Below are 26,514 nucleotides of genomic sequence, written 5' to 3'. Positions count from 1 at the left end.
ACCACCTACGTACTCCGTACTCCGTAGAAGACGAAGTGGCCCCATGCCCATGCCCATGCCCATAGCACATAGCCCATAGCCCATTCATTCATCATGTACCATGTAGTAGTTAAGGCGGAGTTCTGCAATCGCACAGTAGTCGCGTGCCTGCTGGGCGCTAAAATAAGCTTGGTGGCATGAGGCGACTCAGACGAGGAGGATCCGCGTGGCATCGATTAATCTAGGGGAAAAAAACATTGGCGGAGGACAGCGGTTGGTGCATCAATCAATTTGCACATTGATTAGTAAATATATACTCTAAAAACCACACACACACACAAACACACATCGTACCATACATGTCAAGGGTATGGGGCCACCGGGAAAATCAGGGAAAACCAGTGAGAATCCAGGAAAAACAATTAGTCAAGGCAGAGAGGGAAAGAGGGAAAGATTAGATGAATCGTTAACAGTTAAGCATTAGATAATCCGTCAGGTGGGAAAAAAGTTCTGGAAGAGTTCGATCTCCTTTTACTCCGTAAAAGGGGGGGAGTAGCAGGAAGAGCGGTCAGTAAGGTTTTCTTCTTCCCACGTTTCACACAAGGTTATATATATATAGATATATATATAACCTGAACCTAATAAGAAACCTTCTCCTCATAAATAGGAGGTTGGCCCTTATCCATGTCCCAATGGATCTTGTTCTTCTCGTCCAACCAGGCATCGTCATCCGTGATAGGGATGACCCGCGAGGTATGCTGGATCTCCTGCTTGCTGATCCCCATCTCATCGCGGGGGATCCACAGCAGCGGCACTTGCGAGGTGATCGAGGGATGGAAGTAGGCGTCGCGCTCCACTTCAGGAGCGTACGCGGCGACATCGACCGCGTTGGGGACCAACCGCCGCAGCGTGGCGTAGTCCGTGTACTTATCCGGTCGCAGGTATTTGGCAAACAGGTTCGGCTTCTGGTGCGCCGGAGGCAGCACCGTGTTGGGCAGGCCCTTCTCCGCAGCGTCCATTACGTCCTCGACACCGTTCCCGTTCCCGGTCCCGTTGTGTGCGGAGCTGCTAGGGGCCGCCGCCTTGTTGTCCGATTCGACACCCAGCTTGGGGCGCTCCTCCGCCAGGAGAGACTCTTCCTCCGCCTCCAGGTTCTTGGGCAGGTAGTGCACGAGGGGCTCCATCGCCGCGTTAAGCGACATGTGGTACAGGATGCAGAAGACAAGGAAGATGATCATCAGCACCAAGGGGCCGACAGCCATCGTGTTCGAGGCCGATCCAATGGCAAACAGTCCAATCAGACAGACCATGAGCAGGTAGCATCCCACCAGGGTGTGCTGCAGGGCACGTGCGTAGATCTTGCCCTGGGTATCGATGGTGGCATTCGATACGTACAGCAGGTTGTAGCGGTAGGCAAAGTAGAATAGGTACAAACCAACGGTGGCGAAACCAAGAACCAGGGGGGCGATGCATGAGTACGTGATGGCTAAAAGGTTAGCAAGAGTTCCTTCTTCAAATTAAGAGAAAAAAAAGAAAAAGAAAAAAAAACCTACCAATAACCAACAACAGAGAGATGGCCGGGACGATAGTTCCCCAACCAAGACCGGACAGGTTGGACCAACGGTTGTACATCTTACGAGGGGTGCTATCGAAGAGTTTGCTCAGGATCATGCCCACAATGAGGCCACTGATCTGCAGGAGAGCACCTGCAGCAAAGGACAAGCCCTGCAGAACAATGTAGGAAATGTAGAAGTTCGAGGCCAGAGGGATGTTGTTGGCCAACAGGTTGGCGGCCGAAGTGGGATCTTGGATGATCTTGGTGACGACACTGGAAGCCGACGAGGCAATGGTGACCACCAGGAAGACCTGAACGACCTCGAAAGCAAAGTACCAGTTCTGGACGGTCAACTCGACCTCAGCCAAGCTGGCGGCACCGCCCATCTTGGCCATCAGACGCAGGAAGATGGGCACCAGGGCCATCAGGACGGCCATGAGGATGGTGGGGAGATAACCGGTGATGATACCAAGCAGGAAGGAGGGCAGCTTGTTGATGAAGCTGAGGAAGTGGACCTTGTCGGTCAGGTAGTTGATGTTGGAGATGGAACCCACCACGGCGACTGGAATGGCCCAGAAGATGATCATGGCAACCACGAGGGCCATGGTGGCACTGTAGCGAACGAGGCGCTCCCACCACTTGATGCGCAGGTTCGACCAGATGACCTGGTTAGGGTTAAGACCAATGTAGCGGGGGGACATGTGGAGAGGCAGATTGTGAGCCACTGAAAGAAATTAGCAAAAAAAAAAAAAAAAAAAAAAGTTGGAGCAAAGGAGTGTGGGTGATGGGTTAAGACGTACCCGACTGGTAGGCGCTCTGGGCATCGGTTTGGCGGTGGAATTCGACAAAGACGGAGGAGATCATATCGGCATCGCCGGCGCGGTGCTTGGCCTGGAGTTCTTCGATTTCGGGGCTCAGGCGCTCGATCTCGGAACGGGCCCAGTTGATGGTGTCTACCTTCTTTCCGATGAGCATGGTGAGACGGTGGGTGGGACGGTCTTTGGGACGGATCCAGCGAGCAGCGATGGAGCCTGACTCGTCGTCGGCCTCATCGCTGGCGGCATTGTCAAGAGCGGTCTGATCGGCATGGCCCTTCTTGATGGCTTTGAGGCGGGCCGCGTTGGCCTTACGGATCAACTTGGTCTCGGCGGCCTCGAGCTTCATGGCGGCGCCATCGCGCTGCTTGACCTTGTCCTCGAGGTCGGAGGTATCCGTCGCGATCCAGACGTTCTTGACCTTTTCGGCGCCAAACATCTGGCGGATCTTGTCGCGATCGAGGTAGTCCGGGGTGACGGCGGTGAAAAGGACAGTGCGGGAAGACATGCGGCTGGCATAGGCGGGAGAGAGGGCATATGCCTGGCGCAAGGTGATGAAGAAGATGTACTCTCTAGTCACGGTGTAGAAGATATATCCTGGAGGTGTCAGCCAGTTTCGAGGGCTTGAGGTGGAAAAAGAGAAAAAAAGAGAAAAAAAAAAAAAAAAAAAAAAACTTACCAACATAGGCCCAGGCGCAGAAACAGTGACCGTAGTAGCGGGCAAACTGATCCTTGATGTTGGACATGCTGAGGATATCCAATTGCTTCTTGGTGCCGCCGCCGGTGGCATTGAGGGGGAACAGAACGGGCCAGGTGATCAAACAACCAACAAGACACATGATGGAGGCTAGTTTGACGAAGCGAAGGAACAGGTATGCATCGAGCGAATGATGCTGCAAGACATAGGTGTCTGGCAGCTTGTACATCTCCTTGACCCAGTTCCAGAGACCGGTCGGGGTGGCGGGGGTGCGCTCATGCTCGTCCAGCACGCCCAGGTAGGTACGGGGCATATACTGTCTGCGATAGCTCCTACGCAGGATGATGAAACCCACGACAAAGGCAATTGCAGGAATGCCCGACAGAATCAACGTTGTCACCAAGCTCGAGGCCGAGCTGGAGGTCGAGTCCACCGAGGTCGACGACTGCGGATCCAGGGTCAGTGTCAGCCTTGTGGGAACCAACGCGACCACGGCGCGACTTAGGAGCTCAACTTACCGCACGAGCAACCAGGTGGTGGACGCTTGAAAGACCTGCATCGTGCAGGGAGATGGTGCGAGACGCCATCTCTCACAATAAATCTCTTTCCCCCCCAAGCGAGTTCCGAATGGATTCCTGATGGGAAAGGTAGATAGAAGGGAGGGAGACGGGGGGAGTCGAGGGGGTTGGCAAGGGAGGAGGAAAAAAGAAAGGGTCGCGGGGGGTTTTCAGGGAGAGTTCCGTTCCCACCACCAGGAGAAATAAGCTCAGATAAATACCAGAGGAAGCTGCAGTGGGTACACCGTAAAAAAAAAAAAAGAAAAAAGAGAAGCAGATGCTACGACAAGCGATACCCCCCCAAAAAAAGAGAGAAAAAACCAAACGAGAGGGGCCACTCAGTCCAGACAAGGCTGAGAGGGAGAGACTGTCCACTGTCCACTGTCCACTGTCCAGTGTCCAGCGTCAAGAACAGCTGGTGATGGGATGCTCGCGCTAATCCGTTTCCTGCTCTGGCTTGTTTTGGAGCTGTTCGGCCATTTCCGATGGTTTTGCTCCAGCCACCGATCGCAGTCGATGACAACACGATGAAATCATCGCAGCAGCCAATCGCGGCGCTAGTCGGTGCTATCTGCTTGCAAGCCACAGGCGAGCCACGGCACACAGCCACAGCCACATTCTCGTGGCTGGTATTTCAGTGGTATCCAGTGGTATTCAGTGGTATTGATGGTATTGATGGTACCTAGGTAGGTGATAAGAATGATTACTACCTCGTCATGACTCTGTCGATCTTCTACATACGATGAACAGGTTTCTAAGTAGTATAGATCACTACTAATTAGGTAGGGAAATCGCATTGCTCAACGCACTGGCACGATGGTTTCAATAGATCGGACACTAGCTCTACGCAGTGGCAATTTTCAAGCTTAGCTCCAGAGGACCGAGCTACTAACTATCTACTAAGTATATAGCTACCAACTAGTCCCCCGGCTAGAGCAGTCTTCTGGCTGAAAACTCAACGCTAGACCGTGCGATTACCGATGCAAAATCAAACTCGGGCACTCACGAGACGAGACTCGGCCACTCCCCAAGCAAAATGGGAGGTAGACCGCCGGATCGCTGCATGGGTACAGACCTACCAGGACGCGCGGCAAGCAAAGCAAGCGCCCACCTGTCTCGGGATGGGTGAGGAACGAGCTCGATCTGCAGTGCAGTGGTGTTTAGAACTGAGCTCGGACCGATCTGCCACTCGGTTAATCTTGCCTTTTGTTCTTTGATATCCTACAGAGTACCTAGATACCTAGTAAGACTACTACCTAGGTAATTAATCTACTAAGTAGATCCTGCTGATCGTCGACAAAGAACTCGATAAACAGGGTATTTTGTATAGTGATTATATGGAGGACGGAGTACCAAAGTTGAGGACGGGGTAGATCCAGGGTTTCACGATTGCCCTGGTAACCATGGAACTCCTGCCTATCCGTACCTTTTCCGGGCAACGCACCAGTTGGCGGCATTTGCCATGACGTTCACCATTTCAAGCATGTGACTGTCAACAATATTCAATTCCACGTTCTCGGAAAGATGCAGGTAATTTGGAATACTACATGGCTGGCTTGAATATAGTAAATTGTACTAGGTAGTTACTATTCATTACTATATGGAATATTTATATGATGTCCAGTTATATTGGTTGAATATATATATCAAATCGGACGATAATTGGTAGAGTCATGCCTTTTTACCTTCTCAAGATGGACATTCAATCTAGATGGACATTCAATGCGCAGCGGCATTCCATTCCACCTGTCATACCTTAAGAGTGTAGCCTTGGTGTAACCCTAAGTAACCCTTGTAAACCCTAGGCAATACCCAACCCTAACAACCCCAATAACCCTAGGGTAAGCTTGTATTAGGTAAGCAAATAGGGTTAGGGTTACGGCAACTAAAACCACTTTACGCGCAGAGATCCAATTCCAGACGCGTTCGCGTCTCCCACGCGTTCCGCCGCATCTCACCGCCAAACCTCCTGCCAACGCTGGATTTCTCCATTAATTTTCTCCAACCCGCCATCGACATCGACATCAACATTGATATTGACGTTGACGTTGACCCTGCGACGCCGCCACCTCTTGGCCTACCGTGAACTTCTCGATCCTAGATTGCCCTCTGCGGCTTTTCCCCCCCGCAGTGTGCTCCGTCTACCACCATGTCCTCGCTCTTCGAAGCTATCGCTTCCCAGTCCGATCTGGGCTCCTCGGCCGGCTACCAGGGCGACTCCAGGCGTCTCCTCCACTCCGACCAGCAGCTCCCCAGCTCGCGCCCACACTTGCCCTCCGAGAGTAATGGGCCCATGAGCGATGTTAATGCCGCCTTTCCAGACGATCAGGTTCCCGGAACGACCAATTCCACCGTCAGCCGTCTGCGCAATCCCTATGTCGCCGGCCCCCCGCCCTGGGTCGACCTGGCGGGCGAGAAGGTCCTGCAGACCTTTGAGGAGTTTCTCGAGACATATATGGAGGAACCGTCCTCTTCTGCACCCCCGCCGTCCTCGGAGATCTACAGCGACAAGTACTACATCGCCCAGATCCATGGCATGGCCAAATTCGAGCTCTCCACCCTCTACGTCGATTACACCCACCTGACCGCCCTCGATAACCCCATTCTCGCCAATGCCATTGTCGAGCAGCACTACCGTTTCCAGCCCTATCTCACCAGGGCCTTACATAACCTGATTGCCAAATATGAGCCAGACTACTTCATCTCTCACCGTCTCGCCAAAACCGCTTCGTCGCAGGCCAGTACCTCTGCCGCCGCCCATGATGGCAGCACCGACAAGCACGACCTGGGAGACCGCATCCAGGAGAAAACCCGCCATCAGCAGACCGACAAGCTGTTTGCCTTGGCCTTCTACAACCTCCCGCTGGTCTCTCGTTTGCGCCAGCTCCGCACCGCACAGATTGGACGTCTGCTCTCCGTCTCCGGTACCGTGACGAGGACCTCGGAAGTTCGCCCGGAGCTTTCTCTCGGAACCTTCATCTGCCAGGACTGCCGAACCGTGTGCCCCAACATCGAACAGACCTTCAAATACACCGAGCCGCTGGAGTGTCCCAACCCCACCTGTGGAAACCGTGTGGGGTGGCGCCTGGATATTGGCAAGAGCACCTTTGTCGATTGGCAAAAGGTGAAACTGCAGGAGTCTTCCCACGAGATCCCCACCGGTAGCATGCCTCGCACCATGGATGTCATTCTCCGAGGTGAGATGGTGGATCGCGCAAAGGCTGGTGAGCGCTGCATCTTCACCGGCTCCCTGATCGTCGTGCCCGACGTGAGTCAGCTGGGCCTCCCCGGCGTTCGGCCAGAAGCTGTCCGCGATTCCGGGAACTCTCGCAGTGGCGATGCTGGTGGTTCTGGCGTCACGGGTTTGAAGTCGTTGGGTGTGCGCGACCTGACCTACCGATTGGCCTTCCTCGCCTGTATGGTAACCCCCGACACCACCACGCCCGGCCAGCAGTCGAACCAACACTTGAACGGCCAGTCACAGAACATCCTGGCGTCGCTGAACCAGAACCAACAGCAGGAAGTGGACGAAGAAAAGGCCCAGGAGGCCCTCCTGCAGAGCTTCACCCCGTTCGAGGTTCAGGACCTCAAGGGCCTCGTCCACTCGGAGTACATCTACTCTCGTCTGGTCGATTCCATTGCCCCCATGATCTATGGCCATCGTCAAATCAAGAAGGGTCTGCTGCTTCAGCTCATCGGAGGTGTCGCCAAGACCACCGAGCAGGAGAGCATGCAGCTTCGTGGTGACATCAACATCTGCATCGTCGGTGATCCCTCCACGAGCAAGTCTCAGTTTCTCAAGTAAGACCTCCCCCCCCATTCTTCTGGTACCTATTATCCCCAGTTACTGACTTGTTTCTCCAGGTATATCTGCTCCCTCCATCCTCGCGCAGTGTATACCAGTGGTAAAGCCTCGTCCGCTGCAGGTTTGACTGCTTCGGTGATCAAAGATGCCGAGACGGGCGAGTTCACCATCGAGGCTGGTGCTTTGATGCTTGCAGTATGTGAATTTCTCTTTTTTTTTTTTTTTTTTTTTTTTTCACTTTCTTTCTCTGATAACTGACGTTTACAGAACGGCGGAGGTATCTGTGCGATTGACGAGTTCGATAAGATGGACGTGAGCGACCAAGTCGCCATCCACGAAGCTATGGAACAGCAGACCATCTCCATCGCGAAAGCCGGTATTCATACCACCCTCAATGCTCGTGCTTCTATCCTTGCAGCTGCAAACCCAATCGGGGGCCGGTACAACCCCAAGACTACTCTGCGCGCCAACCTGAACCTCAGCGCACCCATCATGAGTCGATTCGATCTATTCTTTGTCATTCGGGACGAACCAAACGAAGCCGTTGACCGTAACCTGGCCGAACATATCGTCAATGTGCACATGAACCGAGACGAGGCCGTCGAGCCCGAACTCAGCACCGAGCAGCTTCAGCGGTATATCCGCTTCGCCCGTACCTTCCGCCCCGTGTTCACCCCGGAAGCCAAGGCGCTGCTGGTGGAAAAGTACAAGGAGCTCCGTGCCAACGACGCTCAAGGCGGCATCGGCCGATCCTCCTACCGGATCACGGTCCGACAGCTCGAGTCGCTGATCCGTCTCTCGGAAGCGGTCGCCAAGGCCAACTGCGTCGAGGAGATCGTCCCCAGTTTCGTCCGCGAGGCCTACGATCTGCTCCGCCAGAGTATCGTCACGGTCGAGAAGGACGACGTCGAGGTGGACGACGAAGAAGGCGGCGCCGGCGCCTCCCTGGCAGAAGACCACCAGGACGACCATGAGATGGTCGACCGGGACCGAGAAGGCGACAGCCCGATGCGCGATGACGTGGAGCAACAAAACAAGCAACAGCACCAGACCCAGCCGCGACAGAAGACCAAGATCACCTACGACAAGTACATGAAGATCCTGAACATCATTGTCCGCCGCGTCAACGAAGATGAAGCCCGGTCCGGCGAGGGTGTCGAGCAGGAAGACCTGATCCTCTGGTACCTGGAACAGATCGAGTCCGAGCTCAACAACGAGGAAGATCTGCAGCGCGAGCGCGATCTGGCCACAAAGGTCTTGAAACGGATGGTGAAGGTTTGTCTTCCCCCCCATTCTTTCTTCTCTCAGTTCCATCCATTCATACTGAAATACTAACCTGCTTAGGACAATATCCTGATGCCCATCCGTGGAGAAGGTCTCGTCGATGCCCCGGAGAACCAGAACGAGTCACATAAGGTGGTTTATGTCTTGCATCCTAATTGTGCCGTTGAAGAAATGTAAATTTAGGGGGGGGGGGGGTCTTTATTTTTTACATGATGTCTTCTTTCTCTTACTTTTATGCATGTATCGGGCGGAATTAATCGGTGCAGGATCATGAATGATGATATCCAATTTGACTGTTTCATATTGTTATTCCTCTTCTTTCTGTTTTCCTACTGGGTATACGGGGGTTTCATACCTGGTCGTCAAGCTGATAGACCTCGCAGGATGAACTGACTTGATGATTCAACAATTGCTTGTCTTATGCTGAAATGATTATGCCTTAACAATGGAATTCACCATCTTGGGTCTTATATCTTCTCACTTGAATGTTACTTCAACCACACGATCTATCACTTAGCCTAGAACTGAATATATTCGCATTACCTTGAACGCAAGTCTCACCTCACCTATCTCTCTCACCTATCTCTCTCACCTAATGGAAGCCTGATTTCTTCCAGTATAAGAAGCCTCCTTTACTCTGTTCCTCTTTTCCCTTCTCACATGCCATGATGAATGATTCCCGTTCCTTCCTTGATTGACCCTTTTTATATTTCCTTCACATTGAATACTTCTTGTGCATTTGTGTCCTGCTGCCTATAAGCCTTTCATATAGATATCCTAAAAACTTCACTCCACCAGTGACTCCTCACCATGGAGACCTCTCCAGTTCCAGCAGGCGATGAGCTAGATATCGACCAACGCCTAGAGGAAGCAATCGATGCCCGTCGGAACGGAGCGCATTCCAAGGCGAAATTACTCCAGGCACGTTTGAAGGCCCAGGAATCGGTGAGAGGCGATACCGGTTCCATTCCGGATTCGTCTGCAACGGCATCTTCCCCTCCTGGAAACCAGTCGTTGCCATCTTCACCGCACCCTGCAGTGCAGATAGATCCTGCCCAGGACGTAAACGGGCTAGAGCCATCTGAGGAATGGAACGATATCCCAGACGATGATGACGACGAGGAGGCGTCCAAGTGAGTTTCCTACTTCCCCCCCCTTTTCCACTATAAATTGCCTTCGAATCTCATCTTGTTCCAGGTTCCTGGAAACGGAAAAGTGGTACCGTGGGTTAAAGAGACCGACTGTGCACGACGATCTACGATACAGACACGCCGAACGAACCGAAATCGTCCGGAAATCAGCCCTGGAAAGCCGCAAGGCCCGTGACCGGCTGGACGCCCAGTGTGACGACAACGAGATCTTCGTCAGCAACCATGAAGAGTGCGAGGCACCGTGCGAACGGGTGGTGCAACCGCCGCCGAAGAAACGGAAGCAGCCCAACCGGATCTCCGCCCAGGACAAGCGAGAGAGTATCAATAAGGGTCTGGATGCCGCGATCCAGAAGAAGAACGCCGCGGCGAAGAAGGGCCCCCCGCGGAAGAGCAGCTCCAAGAGCGGCGGCGGCGGCGGCGGCGCAGGCGCAAGCGCAAAGCTGAATCCCCAGCATAACCAGCTCAGTCTGGAGAGTTTCTTCCGACATGATATCATTGCCAACGCGCAGCTGAACGCGATGATGCCCGCGATTCCTGTCTCGGCTCACAAGGACAAGCAAAAGGCCCTCACCGAGCTGTTGGCAAGTATCCCCACGGCGGACCAGAACGAGAGCCGTTCCGACAAGGCGGCCATCCTGGAGGCGACGCGGAAGTTGGCCTCCAAGGCTAGAGGGGATGGGAAGGGCCGGTGGAATATTAAGGGCATCAAATCGCCGTTATTCCACCATCAGGTTGGGCTTCTATCGTACCTTACTTGGAAAAAAAAATCGTTACTGACTGTTTTTCTTCTTTTGGAACAGCTGCTTGGAGTGGGTTTTATGGTAGGCATACTCTCTACGTTCTTTACTTTCCCTTCTAATTCTACCAGAGAGACCGTGAACGATCCCCTGAAAAGCCCTTTGGAGGGTTTCTTTGTGATACGATGGGGTATGGCAAGACTCTGCAAGTCCTGGGTATGTTTCTCACCTCTTCCCTACCTCCTTTCTCACCTCTTCCCTACCTCCTTTCTCACCTCTTCCCTACCTCCTTTCTCACCTCTACTTCCTTTCTCACCTCTTCTCTTCTAGTCAATGTCATAGATGGCAAGCCAACCGATGACTCTGATCCGTTGAAAACGACCTTGATTGTCGTGCCCTCGCACCTGATCACGCACTGGTAAATGCCCTACCGGATGATAGTATACTTCAATCTGATCTTCTCAGGCGAAACCAGATCCAAAGGCACTGCCAGGAACAAGCCGTCGGACGTGTGCTGGTATATCACTCACAGGCGCGATTCCTGTCTCTGAATATCTTGCAAGACATGCAGTCTTATAGCATTATGTGAGATGACTGCCAAGAGTCTCTCGTTGAAGATCACTAATACTGACATCCTAGTCTCACGACTTACGAAGAGATCAGACGCTCGTATCCGAGTTTCGACCCGCCCGAGGAGCTGACAGACGAGCAGGAGATGCAGAAATGGTATGCAGGCGTTTACCAGGAGAAAGCAGGGCCTCTGCACCGGATCAACTTTCGCCGAATCGTTCTAGACGGTAAGCTGAAGCTTATTACATTCGTTTGAGATGCTAAACCCGTCCAGAGGCGCATATGATCAAGAATCCACAGTCAAAGGTCTCCATTGCCGTCCGGGCCTTGACGGGCCATTTCAAATGGGTCGTGACTGGGACGCCGTTGCACAACGGCCCTGAAGAGTTCTATCCGTACTTTGACTTTCTCAAGGTGCCGCATACGGGGCGTTATGAAACGTTCATCAACAACTACATCGATGTAGGACTACTTCAGTATCTTGAAATCATATATGACATGTATGCTTCTTTCTAACAACTATGGTCTACCAGGGAGGAGAAGATGGCCAGCTCCGTCTGACCAACATCCTGCGAGGGACGATGTTTCGTCGTACCCATGCCAGCCGTCTCTTTGGACGACCAATCCTGCAGCTACCGGGCATCAGCCAACGGACCGAAGCAGTCGAGCTATGCGCCGCAGAACGGATCATCTACGATGGGATTATCGATTTGTTCACCAAATACATCAACGGTATGCTTGTATACATGGGGCTGCAGGGAAAGAATTCAATATGAAATATACTAGTTACTGACTGACTAGGCTTCGGCATGTCAGAAGACAGCACGAACCAGTTCCAATGCATACTCACAATGCTGCTGAGACTTCGCATGGTATCATGCCACGTGCTCACCGTGCAGAATATACTGCAAAAAGTGCTGGACAACGAGTTCATGACCAAGTTGCGCGCAGGAACTGCCGGCAAACCCGACGACGACCCTTCTACCCAGATCGTTCGACTACTAAGCCTGACGCGCTCTATCAACGGTCCACCCGACAATAGCCCAGAGACACTCGGGATCCTGGATCTAGAGGATCTAGAGGAAGACTCCGAAGCCGGGAACCCGGTAGATACTCTCTCCTTGGTCGGCTCTCAGATGCCGAGTGCGAAACTCTCTCGCGTCCGCGAGATCATCGCAGGGTGGATTTCCGAAACCCAGGATGTCAAGATTGTTGTTTTCTCGCAGTTCATCGGCTTTCTCAGACTGGTGGGACTTATGTGTCGCCGAGAGGGATGGGGGTTTGGTTGTGTAAGTGCAGGAGACACAGAGGGAAAATCTTCATGCTCACTTTGTCTAGTTTCACGGCAAAATGTCATTTGCAGCCCGAGAGGAAGCCCTGGTGGCGTTTCGAGAGAAACCCGAGATCAAAGTGTTTGTGACCTCGTTGAAAGCCGGTGGAACGGGCCTGGATATGTCCATGGCGAACAAATGCATCATGGCGGATCTTTGGTGGAATGAGGCTATCCAGGACCAGGCAGGCACTCCTATTTATCAGGCGCCCCCTCCTTTTTTTTTTTTTTTTTAATATGCTGACACGTTTGTATCTAGGCCTTCTGCCGTCTGTTTCGCATCGGACAAGTCCGGGACGTGGAGTTCGTCAAGCTGATCGCTGCGGAAACAATCGATCAATACATGCTTACCCTGCAGACGAGTAAATCAGCGGCAATCGAGAACACAATGGGCAACGACGCGTTGCGCGAGCGGAGCACGGTCTTCGATCTCGTGCGGATGTTCGCTACGGTGCGAGAATCAGAGAGCGGGACATTCACCATCGTGCCGGACTCGGCGAGCCCGACGTTCACTGTCCCGCAGGGGAGGAGTATCTCTACTGGGAATGAGGATGGTGAGAATGAGGAAGATGATCATGAACAGACGAACTTTCCTGCAACCCGTCATCCTACCCCTACACCTGAAGGTCTTTCAGTTGAAGAACAAATTTTCCGGTTCCTACCTGCTGCTACTTAGGGATCAAGGAATGCGTTGGCAGGGTCTTTAGATATTTAATTTAATCTAAGATACAGTATTCCATTATCATCAAGTCATCTTTATCATAATTAGAGAAGCAGACGTCACATCGTAACTGGTAGAACTTGCAAGGAAGACAGACGCATTAGGAATCAATAGGAAGAAGCATAGTAACGGCAAATACATTAGAAACATGAAATGAAATAGAACTTCAATTCGAAGAGATGCAACGGAAATCGGAAATAGAACTTCAGTTCAATAACGTTATCATAAACTCAACGGGAAAGGACACAAGAAAAAAAAAAGCACTCCTTGGGATTGAGAGTAGTGGCCGACTAGAACTCCGAGCTCACGTTAAAAGCTCTAGGTCTTCTCCGCCGACGAAGCCTTGCAGTCTCGACAGATGAAGCAGTCTGGACAAGACGAGTCTCGGCAGGAGGCTCGACAGGGGGAGGAAATGTGGTTGTAGAGCGGTACTGGAAACGGCGTGGGTCGGCGTTGAAGGAAGGAAACAGTCTTGCACGCGAGGTATTAGAAGAAGAAGAGGAGGAGGAACTGGATCTGGTGGTAGCGACGGTGTCGATTTGCATTGCTTCCTGTTCAAGCGCAGGGAGGTTGTTCTCGAAATGAGAACGGGGAATGGTGCCAGCTGTAGGAGTCTGCCGAGCAGCTGCGTCAGGGACACTCTGCTGAATACCTGTCTCAGCGGGCTGAGCTGCATCGGAGATAACGTTGGACTCGTCATCGGTGCTGAGCAATTCAAACTCCTCGTCGAAATTCTCCTTTTCATCACTTAGACTGGATGCCCACGACGACTCCGCAGAGCCCGAGGGAGAGATCTCTTGATTATGACTATTGTTGTCTCCGTCGACATCCATGCTCTCTGGGTCTTCGTAGATAATGAAGGAGGAAGAGGAGGTAGCAGTCCGGGCCTGGCGCGATCTAGTCGCTGAACCGTCGGCGAGGGTGTCTTGTGGTAGGCCGGAGAGTGATTCGCGGACCTCTTGGTTCCGAGCATGCTGGACCTGGCTTAACAGTTGAAGGTCTCGCTGAGAGACAATGGCGTCTTCATCGCTCTCATGTCGAGTGTGGGATTGGTTCAGGTTCAGGTGCTGTCCGGCGGCAGCTCCAGCGGCAGAGCTGACGGGGGGAGTATCGAGCCACCAGGAGTGAGTCGGGGTGTGAAGCCTCGTAGAACGGGCAGGAGGTGAGGAGGAAGACGACGATGAAGACGACGATGAATAGAGCGAGGGGGCGTCCTCCAGAGAAGGCCCAGGTTCGTCGGGGTCGAATTCACCGGCGCCCACCCACCGGCCGATCGAGGAGAGGCGTATCTTCTTCCGCGGGGGAGGCGCCATGCCGGAGAATGCCAATTCCCTGAGGTCGAGCTCGTCGCGGAGGTGAACTCGTCCAGCCGTCGTGTCTCCAGTGTCTGCGACGTTTATGTTGTTGATGTGGACGAGAGCTCTCTTCGGGAGCATCAGAGCATCTTTGTACCGCTGGACAATGGCAGCCTGTCATGTGCACTTCCTGTTAGTAAGGGGACATCACCATCGATATAGAGAGGAGGATCTTCACTGACATGATGTTCTAGAGTAATACACAGCTCAACTTCCCATTCAGCCATATGATTAACTGACTGGAGAGTCTGACACTTAGAAAATATTAAACAGAGAATGTTCTGCTTCTGACTTACCTCGACAACGGAGGGATCGAGAGGAGGTGCTGGCGTCCAGGCCTGACGGGCTGAAGACTGTGCGGATTAGCTGGATTAACTGGGTCGAAGAGATTGGAAATGGTTGGCAGACCTGCTGAGACATGTTGAGTCGACCAGATGATTGTACAGGATGAACAGAGAGAGAGGGAATAGGAGAAAAAGGAGGGGATTGTTAGGAGAGGAAGAGAACAGAAGAGGGAAAAGGGAGAAAAGAAGAAAAAGAGAATAAGAGGAGGAGGAGAAGGGAGAAAGGAGAGATTTTATGACAAGTGAGAGATATTTAGCTGTAAGTTCTATTATAAACATCCTCAGTTGTTTGATATCACTATTGTATCCATGTTAATCAGAGACAAAGAGGCTGGGAGGCTGGTTTTCCATTGATGAAACAACTGAATAGGTATTCAGAAGCAGTGAATGACTTTCTTCTCCCACCTTTTATTCATCTTGAGACAATAGACCACTCAGCTATCCAAAGGGAGTGGACCTATTGTCGAGGTTGCCAGGGTGGACATTATCTATAGCTGTGGCTTACAAGAGAAGTAGATATTGATGTAGTGTAGGATTGCTATCTGGACAAGATGGATAGACTAGATCGAGACTCTCGAGGATTTTCCTAGATGAACAAGCCACTACACCATCTCTTTCTCTGGAGTCAAGTCAACAACATGTGTCATCGGTCTCTGAGTGAAGGCTCACCGCGCCACGTCTTGCCCCCCCCCGCCGACTTTCATGACACATACAGCAAGAAAAGACAGGAAAGGAAAGGGGGAAAAAAAAAGATACATCAACATGGGAACGAGGCGCATTGGTTGAACAATCAGACTTCAAAGGGAGGCATTTGGGGGGGGGGGAACCTGATGGGAACCCATAGAGAGAGAGAGTAGTAAATAAAAAAGAAAGACAAGGCGCGGGAGAACTACACCAGAGACCAAGACGATTTCCACCAGTTGAGACTTATCTGAAATGTCCAGGTCCAATCATGCCGCCTCGGCCATCGCCGTTAGCCTGACCGAACATCTCCAGCAGGTGACGCGAGGACGGGGGCGGAGCGTGCGGACCGGGTTGGCCGCCAAAGGGAGGCACTTGTGCCCCATGGGCGAGACCCATCAGGGCATCTGGGTTGGGAGGCATGGGTGGAAATCCCGACGGCGGGGGCCCGTTCATGTTCATGTTCATATAGCCCGGAGGAAGCATCATGCCGGGAGGAGGTCCGAAGACAGCAGCACCTGCTCCGCCACTACCGCCACCACCACTGCTGCCTCCAGCAATAGGGTTGCGAGGGAACTGTTGACGGTCATTCATTGGAGGCATGTTTCCGTGAATAGGCATGACGTTGTTGATAAAATTGGGGTTGATCCCCCGTGTCGGGGTCGGGATCCCCGGAGGCGGGGCAAGAGGGCTGGGTCCTCCTCCAGCACCACCACCTTGTTGAGGATGGGGAGGGGGAGGCGGAGGGGGAGGGCCGCCAGGGGCTTGCGGTCCGTTCCAACCGGGAGGAGGAATGTGATCGAACCCAGGAGGACGCTGAAGACCCATGGCAGGATGATGGCCTTGGCCCTGAGGAGGAGGCGGGGGGGGAGGGATCCGGCTTCCACCGGGGGTGATGGGCATTTGGGCACCCTGTGGGAATGGAATCTCGTCAAAATAACCCATCGGAGGAGGCGGGGGAGGAGGGGGAGGAGGGCCATTGGTCGGTGGTGGCCGACGACGGTGTTGGTCAACCGGGCCACCGTCTGGTCGCTGCATGTTGGCAATGGCTGGGTCGTCGATGAAGTTCGGCGTCTTCTGAACCGGAGGCATGCCCGGAACATGCCGAGACAGGCCTTCGGGGAGGTTCAACATGCCGGGGATAGGACCTGCGCTCTGGGGTTGCGGGTGGTGATTATTGCCCTGCACAGGGTTGGAGACAGGTGTGACTCTCATCTGCTGCATGAGGCGGGCCAAGTGTTCCCTATCCCGAGCCTGGGCTTCTTTCATCGGGTGGTGGTGCGCCATCATAGCCTCGGGAGGAGCAGCAGGTCCAGTTCTGAGTGCAGACATGTAGTCTTGTCGACCAAGAGTCTCTCGCGACGGAGAAGATAGCCCAGGAGGACCACGTGTTGACTCTAGCTGTGCAATCGGAGGAGGTGCCGCCGTAGGAGGAGGAGGAGCAGCAACAGCAGCAGCAACAGGAGGAGGAGGAGGAGGAGGAGGAGGACCGGGCTGCTGCATCTGGTCGATATGTGGGGTAGCATTGCGAGATCTCGCTGTTCCTCCTCCTCCTCCTCCTCCTCCTCCTCCCCCGCCGCCGCCGCCTCCCAGCATCAGTAAGATGCGTTGAAATCCCTCCTGGTCCGCATCATGGGATGGCAAGGCGGGTACACCTGTGACAGGTAGCATCATGTGGCCATCGAACTCCTTCTCCCTGGATGGGCTCTCGGGAGGGGGGCTGAAGAGACCCGCGAAGCGAGACGACTTGACAGACCGAACGGTGCCGTTGTCTTTCTTGGCCGTGGCTATGGCAGTAGCCATGGTGGTGGCAGCCGTGGTGGATACGGAAACCGATTCCGTCGAGGTCGGCGTGCTGACTTCGGGTACCGACTTGATGTCGCCCAGCAGACCGAAGAACCTCTCCATCCCACCATCATGCGGTGTAAAGGAGGCGTTACCGCCATGACTGAAAGACTCGCCTCCACCTCCGGCTCTACCAACATTCTCTGGTCTGTTGGCAGTCGGGGGCTCCGCAGCAGGCATCTCACTGTTCCTAGACTTGATCTCCTCGACGGGTGTCTGAGCTGATGAACCGGCCTTCATCCGTTCTTTCCAACGCTCAAAGTCTTCCTGAGTATGCACCCGGCGGTTCTCATCGCGATCACCGGAATCGAGCCATTCGGGGTCCTGTTCAATTTTGTTGCCACGGGTCCAGTCACGGTCAGCGCCGTGTCGGTCTCCTCGCCGCCATTCCTTGCTCCGCATAAAGGGCTTGTCGCCGTCGACTGCGTCGGCAGCTACCTCCGAAGAAGGAACAGGTGGGTTGACTTCATTTTCCCGGAACCAGCTTCCTTCGTGGCGGGCGCGGGTAGTGGCAGGAGTCTGGCCCTCTCGCTTGACCAAGTACCGTCCGTCTTTGTCTTTGAGGGTGCGTTCGGCGTTGAAGTCTCGCGAGTCACGGTCCCCGCCCCCCCAGCGCTCGGGGTCGCCGTTCCGCTTGGGTTTGCGTTCCTGCTGGTTCTCCTCGCTGCCAAAGGGCCGGCGGGACCGAGCGTTGTTCCAGTCCTCTCTGTCTCCGCGTCGGCTGGTCAGGACGCCGGTCCGAGTGTCGCGCCGGTCCAGCTCCTTGTCGGCGCCATCGCGGTCCTTGTTGAAAAACTTGTCTCGAAAGTTGTACCGGTCCTGCTTATTCTCGTCCGTGTCCGGTAACCTGATCGACCGGTCAGTGGCATCAATCGAGGTCTTGCCGGGAGTCCGGGAAGCCGACGCAAACGCCGTCTTGGGTGGGCCTAGAATGATATCCTCTGTGTCGAAATGAGTCAACAATCCACGTCCGTCCGTCCGTCCGTCCCCTTGTCTAAACGAATCCCACTCACCTGGATTGGAGTTACGTGACGTATGGCGCGGTTCAAATATACTCCCTCTCCTATTCGAAACCGGCTCGTTTGGGTTGTTATGGTTTGTAGATTTTCGTTGGGCGGTTGGGTCGGGGATCGGACTGCTCAACAACCGTCAGTCTTTTAATTAAGAATTCCATCCATAGAAAACAATTTTTTCCCCCTCGCTTACCCCATCCATTCTTCTATCGGCGGCAGACTCGTCGGCTTAGTGACCAGCGGCGAACTGCGCAGTACGAGCAGCTCGTCGATCTGGTAACGTCGCGCCATGGGGCTGGCTGTGTGTGTGTGTGTGTGTGTGTGTGTGTGTGGCGGGAACCAGTGCGAGGAAATGTTCAGAACATCGGGCCAGCAGCACGAAAAAATCAATAAATCTCAAGATAAGCTGCTCAGTGGATTGAGAGAAACGGCCACGGTGACTGGCTGGCTCTCCTCGAGCTCGTTCCTGTTCCGAGGCGGGCAAGGCCTTGGCCAGTGGCGAGGCGGAGAGGCGAGGGTCGAGGCTTTGAGGAGGGGTTGGAAAACGGGTGAGAACCGAAAAGAGGCGTTGGGGGGTCAGCTGGGGAGTCGGGAGACACGAGGCTGATGAGGTGAGGTGAGAGAGACTGGGGATAAAAAGCTGGTGGTGGTGAGTGGGAGGGGGGGGGGAAGTCGAGAGCGGTGGGAGAAGAAAGTCGTGGTCGGGGCGGGCAGCAGAAAGAAGTTGATGAGGGCCCGAAAGAGAACAAACAGCACCAATAGAGCTGGATTAGGGAGAAACTGAGGTGGAAAATTAGGATTTGAAGGATTTGAATGATTTCAGCTATCTGGTTTTTATTTCTACGGGTACAATTTCACGAGTCATACACCGTAGCTGAGTACATGGATTAACTAGTGACTAGTGACTAGCTTCAGTATATAAGTGGTATGAGTCAATGATATAGAGAGTAGATGGGTATTGAGAGAGCAAGGGAGCAAGTTAAGAGGTCACTTGCTTCACCACACGAGCCAGAGACTCCCCGCTCCAGCTCGCCAGCCTCTCCTGGTCCGCCGACCGGTACAGGGCAGAGGCCAACGCCGCGACCGTGGCGGCCTCCTGATCCTTGACGAGCGAGATCTGGCTCTGGATCCAGGCAAAGATCGCGGCGCGGGTCGCCAGCGTGGCACTCCCGCCTACCTGGGAGGCGCGGTATACCAGCTGGAGCACCTTGCGTTTAGCGGGGACGCCCACGGTGGGTGACTCGTAGAGGGAGAGAAGGCGCTCGAACACGTTCGCCCGACGGTAGATTTCCATATCCTAAACAGTCAGTGAGAAAGGGGGTTCGACCATGGATAGTTGAAGGAATGAACGTACAATGTCGGTGCGGAGTCCTTTGAGAAAGAGATCCAACAACCAGCCCACCTCTTCAAAGTATCCGTCGTCCAGCTCCGGTTCGTGAAGAAGGATCTTGTCGATCCAGAAGGAAGGGATCTTCTCGACCTCCCAGGACGGAGCCTTCTGGAGAAACTTGTTGACTTTGCCGTACAGCTTGTGCATCGGGTTCGTCAGCACCGCCAGACAGCTGGCAGCACACTCGCCCACAACCCACGGAACGGGCGTCTCAAGACCGAGCCTTTGAACGGTTTCCAGCAGTTCGCCGGTGAGGATGTAGACAGTACGCCATTCAGTGTAGTTTGAATCCTTGGGTGGGGGTGAGCAAGTGTAACAAACTGGATGGTATCAAAAAAAAAGAAAGAAAAAGGAAAGGTCTTACCTTGATCTTCAGCATAAAGCGAGAGATATTCACAAACGCCTGGCGTCGCACTTCCTCGTACGAAGAACACAGACACAGCATCAGCTCGGCAATCCGACCCTGCTCAATAGCGGCCTCGAGTTCCTCTTTCTCCCATCGGTGCAGGGCGTTGTGGGTTTTGCCTTCGGTGGGCATGGTCCCAAAGATCTCCTCCAGGTCGACCGTCGGTAATTCACGCTTCGACTCTGGCTCATCAATTTCCATCTCGTCGGCGTCAGAATCGTCTTGTTGTTCTTCTTCTTCTCCGTCTGCCACTTGGTCTGTATTTTTCAGGGCTTTCTTCAAAACAGACTTGGTTTTCTTCCTCTCAGTCGCATCGAGCAGCTCATCTCGTGCCCTTTTCAACGCGTGGCGGTCTTCGCCTGAATGCTTTAACTTCCCTAAGAACCGAGCAATCCAGGAGGCAACCGCCGATTCCACCGCTTCATCTCCATTCTTAACGACAAAGGGCCACTGTTCCACAATGGCTGCCACGAGAGGGCTGACAGATCGCAGGTCGCTTGTGGCCATGGAATGGACCAGGTCCTGGTAGTGAACGGGCTTCTTCGCGACCCGACAGACGCAGTTGTCGAGGAAAGCGAGCTGGCCGGGCAACGAGGCAGAGTCGGAAACATCCAGACTTGACACCAATGCCTCAAACGATGCAGGGGCATCATAAATGACGGAATTCTCTACCAACACACTCCTAAGGAGACTCTGGATCGGGAGAGTGGCGTTTTTATCAGAGGTAGCAACGAGAACTTTGAAAACTGACGAAAAGGCAGAGTATTGCATGGTGGCTAGATTGTGTTATTATCATCATAGATAAAAACAAAAAAAAAAAAAAATGGGGGGAGGGGAAAGGGATATTTACCAGGCTGCTGCCACCAACGCATGGATGCAGACCGCTGTGCGATCTTCATGAGATGTTGCAATTGACTGATCAGCGATTCCGAGTCGTCAGCACTCAGACCGTCTGTTTCCAGTCTCTTCAGGACGTCCACAAGCACGAGCGAGACATCGAAGCCCTCTTCAAAGGCGATGTCTGGCATCACATCGTAGAAGCACGCCAACAGTTCTGTCACGGCCTCTTGTTGCTGTAAATCTTCCTTGGCGGTCCGCCGGAACAAGAGAATCACATCCTTCATGGCTGCGCACCGACGGCAGAACTCGGTCACGAGCTTCGTAGCGGCCTGATTCCAAAACGGCTGGCCAAGGCCATGATCGGTGGCGCGGAAGACCTTGAGCACGGCGCTCAGCTTATTGAACGCCACCGTCAGCAGGCGGACAGCGAACAGGGTGACGATCTCGGTGTTTTGGTTCAGACACCGGGTCAGGATCTTGTGCGTCAGGGGGCGGGGGAGGACGCTCTCGATGACGACGGAGACCGGGGGCGGCATCGCAGGTGTCTTGTCCTTCCAGCCACAGTTCGTCGGGACGGGCAGCTGAACCGTGGAGAAGAGGAACGCCGACTCGGCCATCCACGAGGAGGTGGGTTTCGGATCCGACACGAACATGGTCTTCTTGGTGAAGAAATCGGCGACCAGCTCCGGCGCGGCCTTGAAGATGGTCACCAGCAGCTCAATCTGCAGGTTGTCCATATCAGGCCGGAGCACCTGGGCGATGTGCGACAGATTCCCGTTGCGAACGGGCACCGACTCTCGGTATCGGTCAACGTAGACCGCCGAGTCGAGCCCGAGCTCGATATAGCTATCGTCGTCCGTCGGGAGAGTTTCCGGGTCACTGCCGGTGGGATACCAGCCGGAGTCGGGTAGGAGAACGCCCAGCCCGGGTGTTTGGCAGATGTTCATCAGTAGCTTGTGCACCTCGTTGGCGATCAAAGGCCCCTCCGAGCTCGGTTCGTCGGACTCCCGGTCGTACCCGTACAAGGTGACGAGGCGCTCCAGGTTCCAGCGACTGAAGAACCTCGTCTTGGCACTCCGCGACAGAGCCGCGTCCTGGACGATATCACGATCGACCGCCTTGAGGATGTCGAGGACCATGTCTCGCGGGTCCTTCCGGACATGTTCGAGGAAGGCCCGGATGACCTTGTGCTGTTCGATGATGTCGCTCTTGGCCGACACATGCTGAAACCGCAGGTTGGCAAGCACGTACTTCTGAGCGTTCCGGCGCAGCGTCGATTTCCTCGAGTCCTCGGCCGCCTCCTCGATTTGCGCCTTGTTGGGCGTGAGATACACCTCAATGCGCTTGAAGGTGATGTCCCGCTTCGCGTAGAGCAGGCGTGCCACGGCGCCACCGTCGAAGCCAACCACCTCCGTCAGCAGGCGCAGGCATGGCGAGATCAGATGTTCCTTCGACTTGATGGCCGTCAGCCCGCGGTTCAACAGTCGCAGCTGATCCTTCTGCAGCAGACACTTGCACAGCGCCAGCCCAAAGTCGCGAAACTCCAGCTGGCTCGAGATCGTATTAATGAAGATGGCCAGCGTCGACGGAATCACGGTCAGCAGAGACTCGTTGTTGCTGCTCTCGGCAAAGCTCCACATCTGGAGCAGATCAGGGAAACACTTGACATCTTCCTCCTCCCCTTCCTCTCCCTCTTGCTTGGAGGAGCGTTTGCGGGAGATTTGCGAGTCGCAGAACGCCTTCAGCTCGCGAAGTCTCTTCGCCTTGTCTTGCTCATTCTCGGCCTGGCCGATTGAAAACAAAAACTCCTTGAACTTGTTCACTCCTAATTCGTATAAGTATCTTTAGAAAATAGATCTCTCCAGCTGCAATCTTACTGTGTTTGGAGTCTGTGGCGTTTTGCTGGAAAACCAGCAGCTCACGCAGCTGGCGGTGGGAGGTGATCTCCTCGTTTCTTCCTCTAGACGGGGCATCATCGCGATCCAGCTTCCTCCGCTTGTTCCGCGATGCGTGGCTCTCCGAATGCGACATGGTGGTGATGCGCCTTTGACGGGCCTCTTTTTTTTTTCGCCCTGTTGCTCAGCAAACGGATCTTTGGAGCAGAGTTTTGCGGGTCCTCATTGGCCACCAGCGCCTGCTGCTAGACAACGACTGCTTGAGGATAGAAGAAGCAGTAGAAAAGATCAAACTGGATAAAACAACCGTCGGATCTGATGGCTGCACACGACTTACAGGCAGCGGCAACTGTTGGATGGTGGAAGAGTTGGTTCGTTGAAGTCGAGGCTTCTTTGGGAGGGCAAAATTCAGCCGTGGTGCCTGGAGCATGCCTGAGGCATCAACTTTTCGTTGATACAACAAAGAATGGCTACAGAGGACTATGGAAATGATTCAGAATTCATAATGTGAGTATTAGATTCTAACATCAGGGGTTGGTTTATTATTGGAAATTCCATTGGTGTGCAAGGTATTGTTTCTATACTCGCGCCATATCGTTAATTAGCTAAATCGATGGATTTATTATCACTACAGGATAAGATAGCTGGGAATGGCTAGAGAAGATGGAAGAAATGATATGCACCGAACCCAAATATACACTGGCTGAGGAGATGAGATGAAGAGGAAGAAGCTCTCAGCCCCATGTTCCACCACCACCACCTCTGCCCTGGCGTTTCTGGGCGGAGATACGCCAGTCGTCCTCGCCCTGGAACCGGTTGTACAGGGGCTGGATGCGCTCTGCCTTCTTGCGCTTGGACAGCCGGTCTGTGGGGGCGACCTTGAAGAAGGTCGGGGCGGCGTCGACGAGCCATTTGGGCTCGATGGCCGTTGTGCAGTGCATGTACTCCTTCGTGGTCAGCACCAGCGTGTGGTAGATGACGTGTTCCGTCGGCTTGCCGAACAGCGCGGAGCTGGGGTGCAGGTAGACCGGCGTGCCCTCGACGAGCGTCTTGTATCCCTCCTGCGGGTCCTTGCGCGCCGCATTACGGAAGAACCCGGTGCACAGCGCCTGGCGCACCATGAGGGTGTTCCGGCCGCAGGAGACGATCCGGTGGTGGTAGCGGTCCATGATCCCCAGCAGCTGCTGGCGCACATCCTGCGCACGTCGCATCTGGCGCGCTTGGATGAAGTTCTCAAAGCACCAGGCGTTGCTGAATTTGGATTGCTTCCATCCGTTGTACACGTTGAGCAGCGTCAGGTGGTCACCATGCGGATCGTGGAACTTCGACTTCTTCTGGTCGGCCTGCTGTTGCTTCTCCTTTGGCCGGTAGAAGACGGACTGGATGCTCAGCATTGCCACGATGCTCAGCATTTCTTCCGAGCAACTCATGTCGACCGAGGCAATCAGAACCTTGGCGAGCGCTGGCTCCATGGGGAAGTCGGCCATCTTCCGTCCAAGCCGTGTCAGAAGCCCTTCGTCATCCAACGCAGACAGGGCATACAGTTCCTCCAAGGCTGTAAGCATGGTGTTGGTGGGCGGCGGATCCATGAAGTCGAAGTGCAGGAGATCGTTGATGCCCATAGCCTTGAGCATGAGAATCGTGTGCGACAGATTCTGCCGTTGAATCTCGGGAATCGTCGTGGGCAGCATCTCGGATTGATAGGCTGCCTCGGTGTACAGACGGAAACACTTGCCAGGACCGGTTCGTCCAGCGCGGCCAGCTCGCTGCTTCGCCTGGGCCTGTGAGATCGGGGTGACCACCAGAGAGTCCATACCGAGTTTGGGGTCGTAAGCATTCTGCTTCACAAACCCAGGATCGATCACGTAGTAGATGTTGTCAATTGTAATAGACGTCTCGGCAATGTTTGTGGCAATCACGACTTTTCGCCCACCAGATGGCGCGGGCTCGAAGATTCGACTCTGCATCTCACTGGGTAATGCCGAGTAGACTGGGAGGATGACCAGTTCTGGGACCGTGGACCCAAGAGCCTTCATTCGTTCATATAAGATCTCGCATGCCGTGTCGATTTCTTCCTGACCGGTCAAGAAGACAAGGATATCACCGACCGGCTCCGTCAGGTGGATCTGCATGACGGTGATGAGAGCCGCGTCCAGGTAATCCGGCTCAGGTTCCTTGGAGTACATGATCTCCACGGGGTACGTTCGACCGGGGATCGAGAAGATGGGGCATTTGTTAAAGTACTCGGAGAACTTCTCTGCATCCAGGGTCGCCGACGTCACGATCAGGCGCAGATCTGGCCTCCTTATAATCGTCTTCTTGAGCAGACCGAAGAGCACATCGGTAGAAATGGTTCGCTCGTGGGCTTCGTCCAGCATGATGACGGAATACTTCTTCAAGTTCGGGTCCAGGAGAATCTCTCGCTGGAGCATTCCATCAGTCATATACTTGATCTTGGTGTCCGGGCTGGTGCAATCCTCGAAACGAATCGTGTATCCGACCTCTGCCCCGAGTTTGCAGCCGACTTCCTCCGCGACACGCTTCGCAACGGACATGGCGGCCACGCGGCGAGGCTGTGTACATCCGATGATTCCTTTGTTTCCGTATCCAGCCTCGGCCAGGTACTGGGTGACCTGCGTCGTTTTGCCCGACCCAGTGTCTCCGACCACAATCAACAGCTGGTTGTCACGGACAGCATCTAGCAGCTGGTTGCGGAACTTGTAGACGGGCAAACTCTCACGTTGCTGCTTGATGGTCATGTTGGTCCTCTTGCCAAAAGATGCATTCTTGCCCATTGTCACCCGTTTCCATTCAGGTACCGTGTCGTCTGGTTTCGCCTGCTGAGCGGTACGAAGATCGGAGGCAAATTTACGGTCCTCAGGATTGATCATGGGATCCTGCCATTGAGCATTCAGATCAACTTCGGCCGCGCGTTCGGCGGCCTTATCTTGGGCTTCCTGCTGTCGCAATTCTCGCCTCTCCTTGGCAAGGTTTGTCCCTGCCATTGCAGCACGGTTCATCGAGCCATCGGGAGCCTTGACGACCCGAATGGGAGACAACTCGAGAGACAGTTTGGTCTGCCCCGCCAGGAACGGAGGCTCCTCGTCTCGAACTTCGATATCCACGTCTTCCTCCTCCTCGAAAGTGCCCTCTCCAGTCAATGTGGCGTGGTACTCTTCATCGATATCCGGGTAGTCAGCTGCGGAGGCGGCACCGGACGCGATCAATTGCTTGATCTCCCATCGTTCGGGAGACGTCATCCGTTTTCGGTTTTTCATCGGCCTGCCGTTTGAATTTTCGATGACCGGGACTTCTGAGCTTAGGTTCCCATATCGATCGTTGCTTGATGAGCCATCGAGGCGTTCCATGTTCGCGCCAGACGCCAGACGGCGCTGGGGGATCAGGTCCTGGCCGGTTTGCTGGTCGACCTCTTTCATGGACAACCCGATCCGCGAGCCCTGGATGCTGATCACCTTGACTTTGACGGGCTGCCCTCGCGAGACCAGGTCTGACGGGTGGTTCACGCGAGCGCCTTCTTGCATTG

General features: G+C 54.1%; 8 protein-coding genes across 8 annotated transcripts in view; 2 read left to right on the top strand and 6 right to left on the bottom strand.

The window, feature by feature from the left end:
* Window positions 1-319, bottom strand: part of ASPZODRAFT_273914 (hypothetical protein) — an 881-nt gene extending 562 nt beyond the window's left edge. The window contains exon 1 of the mRNA XM_022728093.1: window positions 14-319. Coding sequence (XP_022585342.1) covers window positions 14-212 — 199 coding nt within the window. The 5' untranslated portion in view covers window positions 213-319. The remainder of the gene's footprint in view (window positions 1-13) is intronic.
* Window positions 320-617: 298 nt separating this feature from the next.
* Window positions 618-3,633, bottom strand: ASPZODRAFT_11678 (hypothetical protein; the record flags this gene model as incomplete). The annotated part of the gene is made up of 5 exons (XM_022721147.1): window positions 618-1,465; window positions 1,533-2,258; window positions 2,335-2,946; window positions 3,029-3,491; window positions 3,565-3,633. 5 exons carry the CDS (start codon window positions 3,631-3,633, stop codon window positions 618-620), a joined length of 2,718 nt encoding a protein of 905 aa, XP_022585341.1.
* Window positions 3,634-5,561: 1,928 nt separating this feature from the next.
* ASPZODRAFT_86484 (hypothetical protein) lies at window positions 5,562-9,239 on the top strand. Its single transcript, XM_022730289.1, has 4 exons — window positions 5,562-7,404; window positions 7,468-7,603; window positions 7,676-8,683; window positions 8,753-9,239. Exons 1-4 carry the CDS (start codon window positions 5,753-5,755, stop codon window positions 8,867-8,869), a joined length of 2,913 nt encoding a protein of 970 aa, XP_022585340.1. The 5' UTR covers window positions 5,562-5,752; the 3' UTR covers window positions 8,870-9,239.
* A 263-nt stretch (window positions 9,240-9,502) lies between these two features.
* ASPZODRAFT_21345 (hypothetical protein) lies at window positions 9,503-13,203 on the top strand (the record flags this gene model as incomplete). The annotated part of the gene is made up of 12 exons (XM_022727847.1): window positions 9,503-9,825; window positions 9,890-10,574; window positions 10,644-10,652; window positions 10,712-10,796; window positions 10,911-10,998; window positions 11,046-11,165; window positions 11,220-11,377; window positions 11,425-11,612; window positions 11,684-11,882; window positions 11,952-12,439; window positions 12,489-12,665; window positions 12,740-13,203. 12 exons carry the CDS (start codon window positions 9,503-9,505, stop codon window positions 13,154-13,156), a joined length of 2,937 nt encoding a protein of 978 aa, XP_022585339.1. The 3' UTR covers window positions 13,157-13,203.
* A 288-nt stretch (window positions 13,204-13,491) lies between these two features.
* ASPZODRAFT_137963 (hypothetical protein) lies at window positions 13,492-14,976 on the bottom strand (the record flags this gene model as incomplete). Its single annotated transcript, XM_022724404.1, has 3 exons — window positions 13,492-14,655; window positions 14,853-14,909; window positions 14,965-14,976. The coding sequence occupies 3 exons, from the start codon at window positions 14,974-14,976 to the stop codon at window positions 13,492-13,494; spliced, it is 1,233 nt and encodes a 410-aa protein (XP_022585338.1).
* Window positions 14,977-15,493: 517 nt separating this feature from the next.
* ASPZODRAFT_126774 (hypothetical protein) lies at window positions 15,494-19,001 on the bottom strand. Its single transcript, XM_022721579.1, has 3 exons — window positions 18,633-19,001; window positions 18,440-18,561; window positions 15,494-18,367 (listed from the first exon to the last, which is right to left on the bottom strand). The coding sequence occupies exons 1-3, from the start codon at window positions 18,728-18,730 to the stop codon at window positions 15,828-15,830; spliced, it is 2,760 nt and encodes a 919-aa protein (XP_022585337.1). The 5' UTR covers window positions 18,731-19,001; the 3' UTR covers window positions 15,494-15,827.
* A 97-nt stretch (window positions 19,002-19,098) lies between these two features.
* ASPZODRAFT_126773 (hypothetical protein) lies at window positions 19,099-23,225 on the bottom strand. Its single transcript, XM_022721578.1, has 5 exons — window positions 22,953-23,225; window positions 21,086-22,900; window positions 20,194-21,011; window positions 19,794-20,120; window positions 19,099-19,736 (listed from the first exon to the last, which is right to left on the bottom strand). Exons 1-5 carry the CDS (start codon window positions 23,104-23,106, stop codon window positions 19,419-19,421), a joined length of 3,432 nt encoding a protein of 1,143 aa, XP_022585336.1. The 5' UTR covers window positions 23,107-23,225; the 3' UTR covers window positions 19,099-19,418.
* On the bottom strand, window positions 23,048-24,937 carry ASPZODRAFT_148230 (hypothetical protein; the record flags this gene model as incomplete). Its single annotated transcript, XM_022725345.1, has 2 exons — window positions 23,048-23,091; window positions 23,761-24,937. The coding sequence occupies 2 exons, from the start codon at window positions 24,935-24,937 to the stop codon at window positions 23,048-23,050; spliced, it is 1,221 nt and encodes a 406-aa protein (XP_022585335.1).
* Between the last annotated feature and the right edge of the window lie 1,577 nt (window positions 24,938-26,514).

Source organism: Penicilliopsis zonata, assembly GCF_001890105.1.
Source record: "Penicilliopsis zonata CBS 506.65 unplaced genomic scaffold ASPZOscaffold_1, whole genome shotgun sequence".
In the NCBI taxonomy this organism is placed as follows: Eukaryota; Fungi; Ascomycota; class Eurotiomycetes; order Eurotiales; family Aspergillaceae; genus Penicilliopsis; species Penicilliopsis zonata.
The sequence above is the reverse complement of the archived record's forward strand: the minus strand, read 5'-3'. Positions and strand labels throughout refer to the sequence as shown.

Bases quoted from the DNA above. Each gene is read 5' to 3' on its own strand.
- ASPZODRAFT_86484 (XM_022730289.1), top strand. From the start codon at position 5,753: ATGTCCTCGCTCTTCGAAGCTATCGCTTCCCAGTCCGATCTGGGCTCC. The intron at 7,405-7,467 runs GTAAGACCTCCC...TTGTTTCTCCAG, and splicing joins AGCAAGTCTCAGTTTCTCAA to GTATATCTGCTCCCTCCATC. The intron at 8,684-8,752 runs GTTTGTCTTCCC...TAACCTGCTTAG, and splicing joins TCTTGAAACGGATGGTGAAG to GACAATATCCTGATGCCCAT.
- ASPZODRAFT_126774 (XM_022721579.1), bottom strand. From the start codon at position 18,730: ATGGCGCGACGTTACCAGATCGACGAGCTGCTCGTACTGCGCAGTTCG. The intron at 18,562-18,632 runs GTAAGCGAGGGG...GTTGTTGAGCAG, and splicing joins CCGATAGAAGAATGGATGGG to TCCGATCCCCGACCCAACCG. The intron at 18,368-18,439 runs GTGAGTGGGATT...ATTTCGACACAG, and splicing joins GTCACGTAACTCCAATCCAG to AGGATATCATTCTAGGCCCA.
- ASPZODRAFT_126773 (XM_022721578.1), bottom strand. From the start codon at position 23,106: ATGTCGCATTCGGAGAGCCACGCATCGCGGAACAAGCGGAGGAAGCTG. The intron at 21,012-21,085 runs GTAAATATCCCT...AACACAATCTAG, and splicing joins GCGTTGGTGGCAGCAGCCTG to CCACCATGCAATACTCTGCC. The intron at 19,737-19,793 runs GTACGTTCATTC...CTGACTGTTTAG, and splicing joins AAGGACTCCGCACCGACATT to GATATGGAAATCTACCGTCG.